General features: G+C 34.2%; 1 protein-coding gene across 10 annotated transcripts in view; it reads right to left on the bottom strand.

Moving 5' to 3' along the window:
* Positions 1-12,078, bottom strand: part of Cyld (CYLD lysine 63 deubiquitinase) — a 65,144-nt gene that overhangs the window by 43,911 nt on the left and 9,155 nt on the right. For all 10 annotated transcript variants that reach the window (XM_076838270.2, XM_077105773.1, XM_077105772.1 and 7 more), the window contains one exon: positions 10,099-10,204. In XM_076838270.2, the coding sequence (XP_076694385.2) occupies positions 10,099-10,204 (106 nt within the window). The remainder of the gene's footprint in view (positions 1-10,098; positions 10,205-12,078) is intronic.

Below are 12,078 nucleotides of genomic sequence, written 5' to 3'. Positions count from 1 at the left end.
TAATAGAGTGAATTGGACATTATTACCCAATGTGTGTATATAATTACATGATCTGTATAACTCTACATCATGTACAACCAGATGAATGAGATGTTATGCTTTATGTATGATGTGTCAGATGCATTTCACTGCCATGTATAACGAATTAGAACAAATTAAAAAATATTTTAAAATCCTTATTTTACAGCAGACTGAGAAAAACAATCAACTAATTATATATAAACCTATTTCATAGGGTATCTCTTTCTTTCTTTAATGATAATATTAAACTAAATATTTCCTCAGTCTCCTAAATTACTCAATTATATTCTGAGGTAAAATGCAAAATTCAAAGAAATGCAATTAAAGTAGGTAAAAAAGGACAGCCACACTCAATCCAAAATGCCATAAGATTGTGAGCTTTCATAAGTACCCTTTGGACATTTCCTACCAACATCCTCACACACACCACAAAGAATTAGAAAGGAACCCTTGAACATACTTGATTTGGTTAGTAAAGTGAGATTTAATTATATGATCCTAAAAAAAATATTAGTCAGAATTATTTGCCCTGAAAAAATATATTTAAAAAATGAAAGAGAAAAAAAAAGGGATTCCCCTCAGCCATCAAGCAAGTTAGCATTATAAACTTAGTATAGCTCCCAGAATATTTTTAGGACAGGATATCTCAACCTAGCTCTACTAACATTTTGGACCAGATCATTCATTATCTGTTGTGTGCGCTGCCCTGAGTATTTAGGATATTTAGCAGCATCTCTACTCGTGAGAAATGATGCTATCATCCCATGATTTGACAATCAAAAAAGATTCCAGGCATTGTCAGATGTCCCTGCAGGCAAAAATCATCCCAGTAAGACGTTCTGATTTAGACCTAAAAGGAACTTCTTCTTAAAAAGGTTTTCTATTAATGCGAAAGCAAGAAGGAAAACAAAAAACCTCAAAAATTCAATATGCAGTGAAAATAATGCAATATTTCAAATAATAAAAATCTGATCATAAACATCAACATACCTCCCCAAAAGAAATCCTTCCTTTTTCTTGAATCAATGTCTCCATATTCTAAAATGGACAGTATGTAGAAATGACTGCTATGACAAAATGAGTTCCTATTAGACCATTTCCCCTATAGATAATACACACAAATACCAACCACATATAAAAACAACTATTTTCAGGCACTGTTGAGTGGAAAAAAAAACAGCAGGCAGATTACGAGAAGAATCAAAATTTAGAAGTAAAGATCAGCACAGATATAATCCAAAATTGTTCAACATACAAAATAAAGGAAAACTGTAACCTGTTCTCCAAAGAAAAAAATCACAATGACTACCAGCCCATAGATGATTCAATGCTGGAATTAGCAAGCCAAGGACCTTAAAGAAGCAACTGTAATTAAACTCAGGGTGTAAGAAAAAGTGTGCTCACAATAAAGGAGAAAAAAGAAAATCTCTGATCCAAGAAATAAAAATTACTTAAACAATCAAAATAAAACCAAATAGAAAATGTTTAAAGCACTTTGAAAAACTTAAAAATGTAGTACATAAAAACAGTAATTCACTCAGTGATGCTATAGGGTTTGGATAAGGTCTGAGTATGTCCCCCAGGGGTTCATGAGCTGGAAGTTGGTCCCCAGTATGACAGTGAAGGGTGCTGGAATCTTTAAAAGAGAGATGAAGCCTAGTGTAAAGCAATTAGGCCATTGGGGGCATCACCCTTGAAAGATATTAATAATAGTTTCATGAAGTGAGTTCTCACCAGAACAAGCGGTTGGTTATAAGAAGAGCAAGACTGGCCCTCCTTGTTCTCTGACCTCCTGTCTCATCCTGTGATCTCTCCCTTTCCCTCTCCAAGCACTCAAAACATATCATCTGCTGTGGGCCCTCTCCAATGGCCAAACCAAGTTGGCCACCCAATCTTGGACTTCCAGTCTCCAAAATTGTGAGTTAAATAAATCTATTTTCTTCATAAAACACCCAGTCTTAGGTATTTTGTTATAGCAACAGATGAGTTACTGATCATAATGAAGGAAAATCAGTAAAATCAAATACAGAGCAACAGAAATTATCTGAATAAAGAGATAAAGTTTGAGAAAAATTAACACAACCTCAAGGACTTGAGGGACAACATAAAAAATTCTAACATGTTTCTAACTAAAGTCATAAAATGAGAGAAGATTAATGGAACAAAGTATATTTGATGCCATAATGGCTAAAATTTTTTCATTTTTCTGAAAGAGATAAACTTACAAATTCAAGAAGTTTATCAAATTAAAAGCAAAATAGACATGAAGAAAAATATAGGCATATTTCATAATAAAGTTGCTGTAAACATAATACAAACAGAAAATCTTCAACACACACAAAGAGAAACAAAAAGACTGGTGGTTGCTTTGGACTAAAAAGGACAAAGGGTTAGGAGAATGTCGACTAAAAACACTTTTTTAAAAAATAAGGTGATGAAAATGTTTTAAAATCTAAAATTAACTGTATTAGCTAGGTGTGGTACCTTGCGCCTATAATCCCAGCAGCTCGGAAGGCTGAGGCAGGAGGATCATGAGTTCAGAGCCAGCCTCGGCAACTTAGCGAGGCCCTAAGAAACTCAGTAAGACCTTGTCTCTAAAGAAAATATAAAAATGGCTGGGGATATGGCTCAGTGGTTAAGCAACCCTGGGTTCAATCCCTGGTACCCAAAACAACTAGTTGTATTAGTGATTTCACATTTCTGTAGATTGAAATATACTGAATTGTATACTAAATGAACCTATTTTAGATACATGAATTAGTTCTCAATAAAGCCATCTTTTAAAAAAAATTAATTGTATTTCTATGCATTAGTAAAAACACTATTTAAAATGTCTTACTTTATTTTCCAATCCTTTTTATTGATATTTTTAAAAAATAAATGACAGCAGAATGCGTTACAATTCTTATTACACATATACAGCACAATTTTTCATATCTCTGGTTGTATATAAAGTCTGTTGACACCAATTCGTGACTTCATACATGTACTTTGGATAATGATGTCTATTACAGTCCAACATCCTTGTTAACCCCCTGCCCCGTCCCTTAACCTCCCACCCCTCTGTCCTATCTAGAGGTCGTCTATTCTTCCCACGCTCCCCCTCCTTACCCCACTATGAATCAGAAAACATTCTGCATTTATTTTTGGGCAATTGGCTGATTCACTTAGCAGTACTTCTCCAACAAAAATACACAGAATGGAGTTAACAGCAGATTAATCATGAGAAATGTATTTAAACCCATAACATTGGAAAGTATCTAAAACAAAACACTGAGAGGAAACAATTTTATAAAGAAAATGAGAGCATCATTGAGCTGTAGGACAATTCAAGAGGCTTAACACATGTATTATTTAAGTTCCTGAGGCATGGAGGTGGGATGGAAGAATACGTGAAAAAATAATGGACCTAAAGTTCCTAAATTTGATGAAATTAATAAACTCACACACTCAAGAAAGTGAAACAAACTTGAGAAGCTACCTAAAGAAATGGAAGTCTGTAATGATTCATGAATGAGAATAAGTGTTTTCTTCTGTATGCATCTTTACTGCAAAAGCATTTTTCCAAAGATGTACAGTAGGTGGGGAATACAGCAGTATGACTAGTAGCTTTCTCCACTCTGTTGCTAAGACACTTAGCACTATTCTGAGCCTGAGTAATAAGGTCATTACCTTGCACTACTCTCTGTCCTTGCTTGATACTTCTTTTAATCATATAAAATTGTTAAATTGAACCATTTTAATACCCAAACATTCTTATCTTTTGTATGTATTTGTCACTATCTAAAGAAAAAAATGGTTCATGGCATTAAGCTAAATGAAATAAGCCAGATTCAGAAAGTCAAGGATCACATATTTTTCTAATATATGTGGATGTTAGATCAAAAAAGGTGGGGGTGAGTGGGAGATTGGGGAGTAGAGGAAGGGCATGTACTTGAAAGTAAAATTGACCAAAGTATGTTAAATGCATATATAAATATGTCCCAATGAATCCCACCATTATGTATACTATAATGCGCTAATAAAAAAGTTAAAACAAAAAGAATAAATTTTTTACTTTATGATGTATCAAAATGCTTAAAAAGCCCCCTTAAAGAAAACTGTAATTATACTAAAATAAAATTAAATAAATAAAAAGATATATAATGCTCATATATCAGAAGTTTTAAGGTAATAAAAATGTCAATTTTCTCAAATTGTTCTATAGATTAATTGAAATTCCAAACAAAATCATAACAGACTCTCTTGTAATATTTGAGCAGTTGATAGTTAAATTTATGATGATTAGCCAAGTCCAAAAAGAGCCAAGACACTCGTTTAAAAAAAGAAAGAGAAAAAAAAAAAAAACAGGAAAGGTACTCTCCCAAGTGTCAAGATATCTTCTAAAGCTATGATATGAGGCCAAAAGGCTTAGTGTAGGGAGAGAAGAGCCCGAGAGAGAGCCATACATACGTAAGTGGAAAACCACGCAGCAAGCAAGGCAGGCCAAACTGGACACCTGACCCTGTGTCTCCTTGCCCACACAAATCAAACCTAGGTGGATCGAAGACTTAAAAGTGAAAAGCCAAGCCATCAAACTTTTATAAGACAATGTAGAAGGGGAAAATTCAGAATGGAAGAAGAGGGGACTAACTTTACTGACATTAATATATAAAATAAAGCATCACTGAAAACAATGTGGTATTGATGTGCTGGTAAGCAATTTATACAATGAAAGTGGCAGCTCAAACTATAGAGAAGATAGGCTTTTTAATAAATGATTTGGGGACAACTGGGTACTTATCTGGAAGGGAAAAACAAAAATTAGATCCATATTTCATGTCACACACTACGTAAAATAAAGATGGGTCAAAGATGCATATGTAAAAAATAAAACCACAAAAGTATTAGAAGAAAATATAGGGAAATTCCTTTAGAACCAGAATCTGAAACACAATTGATAAACTCAATTGCATAAAAAGTTTTTTTAAATCTTGCATGGCAAAAAACACCAAAACAAAGTCAAAAGATTATTTTAAGGGAAATATGCCAGATTCAAAGAACAAACATTGAATGATTCCACTTATATAAGGTACCTAGAATAGAAATATTGAGAAATTCAGAGGTAGAGACTAGAAGTTAACATAGGTTGAGGGGAGGGAGGAATGGGAGTTGTTTTTTAAAGGACAAAGAGTTTCTGTTTGGGAGGATTAAAGTCTGGATGTAGAGAGTGATGATGGTTGTGCAACATTACAAGTGTACTTAGACCATCAATGAATCCTACGCTTAAACATGGTTAAAATCTTGTTACGCAAAAAAACAAATAAGGTTAATTAGATAAACAAATAGATTTTTTTAAAAAGACAAATGACACATAGGATGGAGGAATGGAACATTGAGACCTCATATCTCAAGAGCGAATCACCCTAACAAAAAAGAAACCAATGAGAAAAAAAGACCAATGCCCAATATAAAAATTGACAACAGATATGAATGAACAATTAAAGAGTATTACAAATTGCCCTTCATTATATGAAAAGATGCCCAACATCACTCAGATATGTAATTTAAAACTATATAGGAATATATTTTTCACCTATCGAATTGCAAAAAAAGTTAACAATCATACTCTCATAGAAAAGCTATAAGTTACCCTTGTATTTATATCCTGGCATAAATATAAATTTTTATATCCATTACTGAAAACGATATCTACAATAATACAAAAACAGGCATCCTTTCATCATAAACAAACATATGGGAATCTATATGCCAGCACATGTGGAAATACATATGTCCAAAGTGGCTGAAGCATTGTTTACAATAGTATAAAGTTAAAAATACTCCACAATATCCATCAATAGGAAACTGATTAAATCAATTATGGAATTATTTTTCCACACAATAGAAAACATATTCTAAAAAATAAGAAGAACCTCTCTATTCAGATTTACAAAGAGCTCTAAAATATGAAATTAGAATAAAGCATACTAGTATCTAATACCTAGGATGCTTTTTATATTAAAATAGAATGAGAAATAAGAAAATATATGTATGTGTGTGTGTATGTATATGTGTGTGTATGTAGGTATATGTGTGTGTGTATACACACACACACACACACATATATATATACATAAACAGTACCTGTGGGATGCAAGGGATGAGGGAGAGGGTAATTGGGATTAAAGAGATAAAAAAGGAAACAATATAATTTACTGTGCTTTTTAAAAGTTGAGATATGTGAATGTATTTCTCATTAAAATTGTTTCGATAACTTGATAGGGAATTGTAATCAATGAACTACATTTTAAAATCACCTTGAGATACCATTACTCAGCTATCAAGACTGGCAAAATTTTTAATCAGTACCAAGTATGGAAGAAAATGCGGAAATAACCCAAAATCCAAACATTCGTTAATATTATAATGGTTCACTATATCGTGGGATCTCCTCCCAATGAAATATAATTTGAAACAGTGACAGTGAATGAACTATCAATACTCTCACTACAGAAAGTAATCTCAAAATACAATTTAAGTAAATTATGCAAATAATTGTGATATGATTCTATTTATATTAAGTTCAAAAACAAGCTAAATAAACAATGTATGATTTTGGCATAGAGATATGATAAAACTGTAAAGGAATCTAGGAAGTGGCTAACAAAAAAAAATTATCTAAACAGCAGTTACCCAAGGGGCATACTGTTAGTATGAGAGAAAGATACATGTGTACTTCTTGACATACATATAAGTCCTCTTTCTTAACCCGAATGCCAAGGTACAGAAATGTTCGTTATTTATTCTTGATACATGTTTTACATATCCTTTTGCAAATAAATTCCACAAAATGTTTTTCAAATATAAAAAAATAGCACTATACCCATCCTTACAAAAGAATTAAAGAAGTGTTCTTATGATATTAATAGAAACATTCAACTCAAATTATTTAATAGGTATGTTTTATATTCAAAACAAAATTCTAATTTCAAAAACAACACCCTAACCCCCCACAAACACACAAACACACACACACACTCCTGCTCCTTCCTGCTGTCCTTCCCACCTCAGTAAATGGCCTCTATAGCCTTCTAGGTGCTGGGTCCAAACCTTGGAATCATCTTGAATTCATGTCAATTTCCCTCAAGCCCCCCACCCAAAGCATCTGCAGATCTTGTTAGCTCTCTTCAAACTACATCCAAAATCCATGCAGTTCTCACCCACTTCATCAGACATCAGACTACAGCAGCCCGTGCCACCACCATCTCGCATGTGAATAACTGCATAAGTCTACTTCTGGGTTTCCCTGTGTCTGTCTTCCACATAGTCCATTCTTAAGATGTGACCCCAGAGTGGTCATTTAAAAATGTAAATTAGACAAAGCATCCTTTGCTAAAAACCCACATATGACTTTCATCTCCCCAAGGGTACAGGCCAAGACTCCATCCCACAGCCCACTGCCAGCCCTTTCCAGCTCTCACTCTCTGCTGTAAGTCAGTCTCCCTCCCTCCTCCCTCCCTTCCTTCCGTGTGTGTGTGTGTGTGTGTGTGTGTGTGTGTGTGTGTGTGTGTGTCAGGGAAAATCCAGGGGCACTTAACCACTGGGCCTCATCCCCAGTCCATTTTATTTTGAGACAGGGTTTCGATAAGTTGCTTAGGGCCTCATTAAGTTTCTGGGACTGGGTTTGAGCTTGCAATCCTCCTGCCTCAGCCTCCTGAACACTGGGATTAAAGATATATGAATGTGTGTCACCATGATTGGCACTCCAATTTCTTTCATATCAAGAATTCAAATGTCACATTAGAGAGGTCCACTGGGACAATTCTGTATGAAACAGAAGAATCTCATTCCCAGCCCATTCCTCCCCTAACCTTATTATAATTCTTCGGCCTCACCACCACCTGATCGACCACATATCTCACTTGTTTACTGTCTGTCTCTACTTGCTAGAATGAGAGCTCCCTGTGAGAAGGATCTTTGCTTCCTACTACACATCCAACATCCAGAAGAAGCCTAAGCAAGGGCTTCATAACATCTGAATGAATGATCTTTTAAACAATAAGCATTTGTTATATAAAAAAGGATTTCAATTCATAAAAACGTGACTTATCATGCCATTAATAGGCATGAAAAAGTGAATTCAGTATTACTAAATAAAATATAAAGCACATGTGTGCTTTCCTCTGAATATAAACCATGGTTTCCAAAGGGAAACAAATAAATAGTGAGGAATCTAATTTGCAAGAAATGAAGAGCTAATTTTAAAGAAATTAAGAAAAGCAAAGTATGCCATGTCAGACTTTTCCCAAGCAAAATCAAAACAAAGCTATCATTTGACTCTCATACCTCCAATGAAATTAATGTACTCTTTTTTTTTTTTAAAGAGAGAGTGAGAGAGAGAGAGAGAGCGAGAGAGAGAGAGAGAGAATTTCTTTTTAATATTTATTTTTTAGTTTTCGGTGGACACAACATCTTTGTTTGTATGTGGTGCTGAGGATCAAACCCGGGCCGCACGCATGCCAGGAGAGTGCGTTACCGCTTGAGTCACATCCCCAGCCCAATGTACTCCTGCTATAAAGCTAAAGTAGAAAGTATTTTCTAACTTTGTAAAACAAGCACTTATGACTTGCACACCAACAGGAAAACAGGAAGGGCACACCATATAGGCTAGAAGAAAATTTAAGTTTCATCTAGTATTAGCCTTTCATTTTTACAAAACAAGAAACTGAGGACCTAAAATGACCTGTAGGAAACAAAAAAATAATGTTCAGTGTCAAAATTAATAATAATAGAAGAATACTACAAGAAAAAAAATTTAGTTTGCCAGCTCAGTTGTGATCCTTACCTACAGTAAAAATTCCACTTTTATAGAATTAGAGACACTGAGTCTCCATGGAAAAAGTATGAGAGACTAAGAAGTATGGTTTTCTACGCAGGTCTTCACATCAAAAGAATACACAGAGAATTGGGGTTGGGGAAGTTCTGAAAAGAACACTGCTTGAAGGGAGGGGAGGGGCAGGGAGTAAGAAAGATAGTAGAATGAATCAGACCTTATTACCCTATGAGCTTGTATGATCACATGACCGTGTAACTCCATCATGTACCCCCAGACGAATGAGAAGTTATACTCCATTTTTGCATGATGTGCTAAAATGCGTACTACTGTCATGTGTAACTAATTAGAACAAATTAAAAAATACATTAAAAAGAAAAGAGCACTGCTTGATAATCAGTCAGGCCTGGATTTGAATTCTGGCTCTAGCATTTATTTTGATCTTAGACATTCTTAGTCATACTTGAGCTCCAGGTTTGGGGGGATTTTTTAATCAGCAAAATGGGGCTCATTAAGACCTACCTTATAAGTTGTCAAGAATTATATATATATATATATGTCATTTAATTCAGAGTGGCACATGCCTGTCTATAGTCTGTCTGCAGTCTTTCAGATATTTAATTCATAGTGGTAGAATGCTCAATAAAACACCACCACCTCTGATTGTCTGTTAGTTTTTCTGCACTAGCCCGTCACTGGGAATTCTATGAACAAGAATGGATGGTACTATTAATGTTGCTTCACTAGGAACCTTTCAATTACCTGACCACTGCCATTAGTTGCTATGTGTCTGAGACAAAATAAAGGTTCTTAGGATTTTTTTTTTAAAGATGAAAAGTTGAGGATTTGTTTCTGACCACAATCATGAAGTGTGATATGATACCACATCAAAACTAGAAAGGATCTTCGGCAAGAATCTTCTCCACATTAGATGAGATGAGATGAGATGACCAATTTCTGCTTAAAGGCTTCCAATTTAAACTAACATCTTACTCCAACACATTGTAGTTTATTGTGTTTCCTGAATCTTCTCATTATCAGAAAGGGATTTTTCCTCCAGAAGATAAAAAAGTGAAAAATAATATATAAATGTCACCCCACACTCACATACTTCTGTTTTCATTAGGGGGTAAGAAAGGAGATTCTATAGCATAAAAGTAAAATTCAAAACATGCATCTTGAAGTGTATATTTAAGTTCTCATAACAAAATACATGTTAGAAACTCTAGCTTGTAAATGTATAAAACATCAAGAAAACATACCTGGGATGATATCATTGATGTGCAAAAGAATCGTACTTTCCACACTTGCAAAACTACAAAGCTGTACTCCATCAAATTTTCCATCCCAGTTGCCAATAGGGTTATCCTAGAAATTACACAAATAACATAAAATATGAAAGTCTCTTTTCCATAAAAGAATCCTCCAAAATATCTTACTTTGGTAAATTTAACTATTGGCTTCAAAGAAAATATACATATATATTAGAAATAATTGCCTTAATACTAAGGCTTTTTTTCTTTGGGAAAATAAGAACCAATAACAAGTAAGTTATAGTAAACACAGAGTTGAACAAATAATTGAAAGTGTTTTTTCATACTTTTCTGGACAATAAATAAAGTCTGTGGAATAACACCCATCTGTGGTTTTAAAAGATAGCGTTTCCATAGAAAAAAGTAATTAATAAAACATTATTTCACCAGAAACCTATCCCTATAATTCCCTGAGCACCTAATCAGTTTGAACTACTGTCTGCTTTTCTGTACTCAGAAAGTCTATTTTTAATTGTTCTTCTGTCATATATGGGTCTGTAAAATTTTCTCCAAATTGAATATTTTTCTATTTAATATTATACATCAAAATAGCACCAACTACTAGAGCACTATTCATGAAGCTACACTGATAGATTGGCCAGACAATTGCTCTGAGTACCAATGTGTGCAGTGTGCTAAAATGACCCTGGAAATAGAAATATTAAAGAAAGTTGTATTGGCCATAACCTTCCTCTCAAGGAACCAACACCTGAACAAGCTAACTGGGGGATGGACAGAAGCAACAGGAAGAGCTGGCAGGACATACCTCTAGGCAGCTGCCCTGGGTAAGACAGATGATCTGTAGATACCATCTAAGGAGGGCAAGGCCTAAATGACTTTTGCCAAGTTTGGAGCCTAGGCCAAACAACCTGAAACCTAACACCAGTGACTAGTGGTCTCTTCCTCCACCTTCCCTCCACTCAGTCTACCATTTCTTCTCTAAAATACTGAATTAAAATTTAAGGACTATGGTTGAAAGAAGTTCTTTATAGTTAGCTATCTTGAGAAACCCAATGTTTTACATTGATTCTAATTTCACATAGTTAAGAGTTCAGCAAATGTTTATTTAGTACTAACTAATGAATATCAAAGAGCATTTCCTAGAATTTCCAAGCACAAGATAGACAATCATGCTAGAACATTCACATTCTACCATCCTATTCAGATTATACCTGAACAGACACAGATTACTAAAAACATCCAAATGACTACTAAAAACATTCCCATCGTGGGTACAGAGTCTATTACTCACATCCTCTCCTAATTCATCCTCATGTTTTGTAATCCTGCATGAATCTCATTCTTTGTACCTAACAAAAATTTGCCTATATTTCCCATCTATGATGAAAATGTTCCCAGCCTTTCTATTCTCATTCTCTTTATGCCACAGGTATAATTCAACTTGCCACACTGGAATGTATCATTATTAACAATTATGATTATAAGGTAACATTCAAACGAGTGATACAAACAAAAGGACAAATATTATATGATTCCACTTCTATGCAGTACCTAGAACAGGTAAATTCGTGGAGAAAGAAAGAAGAGCAGTTAACAGGTGATAAGGAGAGTGTAGACAATTGATTTAATAGGTATAGAGTTTCAGTTTGGAATGGTGATAAAGTTCTGGAAGTGAATAAGATGGTATACTGAGGATACACTTATTGCCAATAAACTGTACATTTAAAGGTAGCTAAAAAGATAAATTATTTGTCACACATTTTACCATAATAAAAAAAATAATGAGTGATTTCCTATGAGAGTACTCCAATTATCTTCTCCTCTAAAGAAGCATGGCTTTTTCCTACTCAGGTATTTCCTATAAACCATTTTTTTATATTACCATAAAAAATCAGACTAGCCAATAAAATTTGTAAAATACTACAAAAAGAAAACATATTTCAAAAAGAAACTTTTCAAAATACATCA

The sequence above is a fragment of the Callospermophilus lateralis genome, chromosome 18 (genome assembly GCF_048772815.1).
Source record: "Callospermophilus lateralis isolate mCalLat2 chromosome 18, mCalLat2.hap1, whole genome shotgun sequence".
NCBI lineage: Eukaryota > Metazoa > Chordata > Mammalia > Rodentia > Sciuridae > Callospermophilus > Callospermophilus lateralis.
The sequence above is the reverse complement of the archived record's forward strand: the minus strand, read 5'-3'. Positions and strand labels throughout refer to the sequence as shown.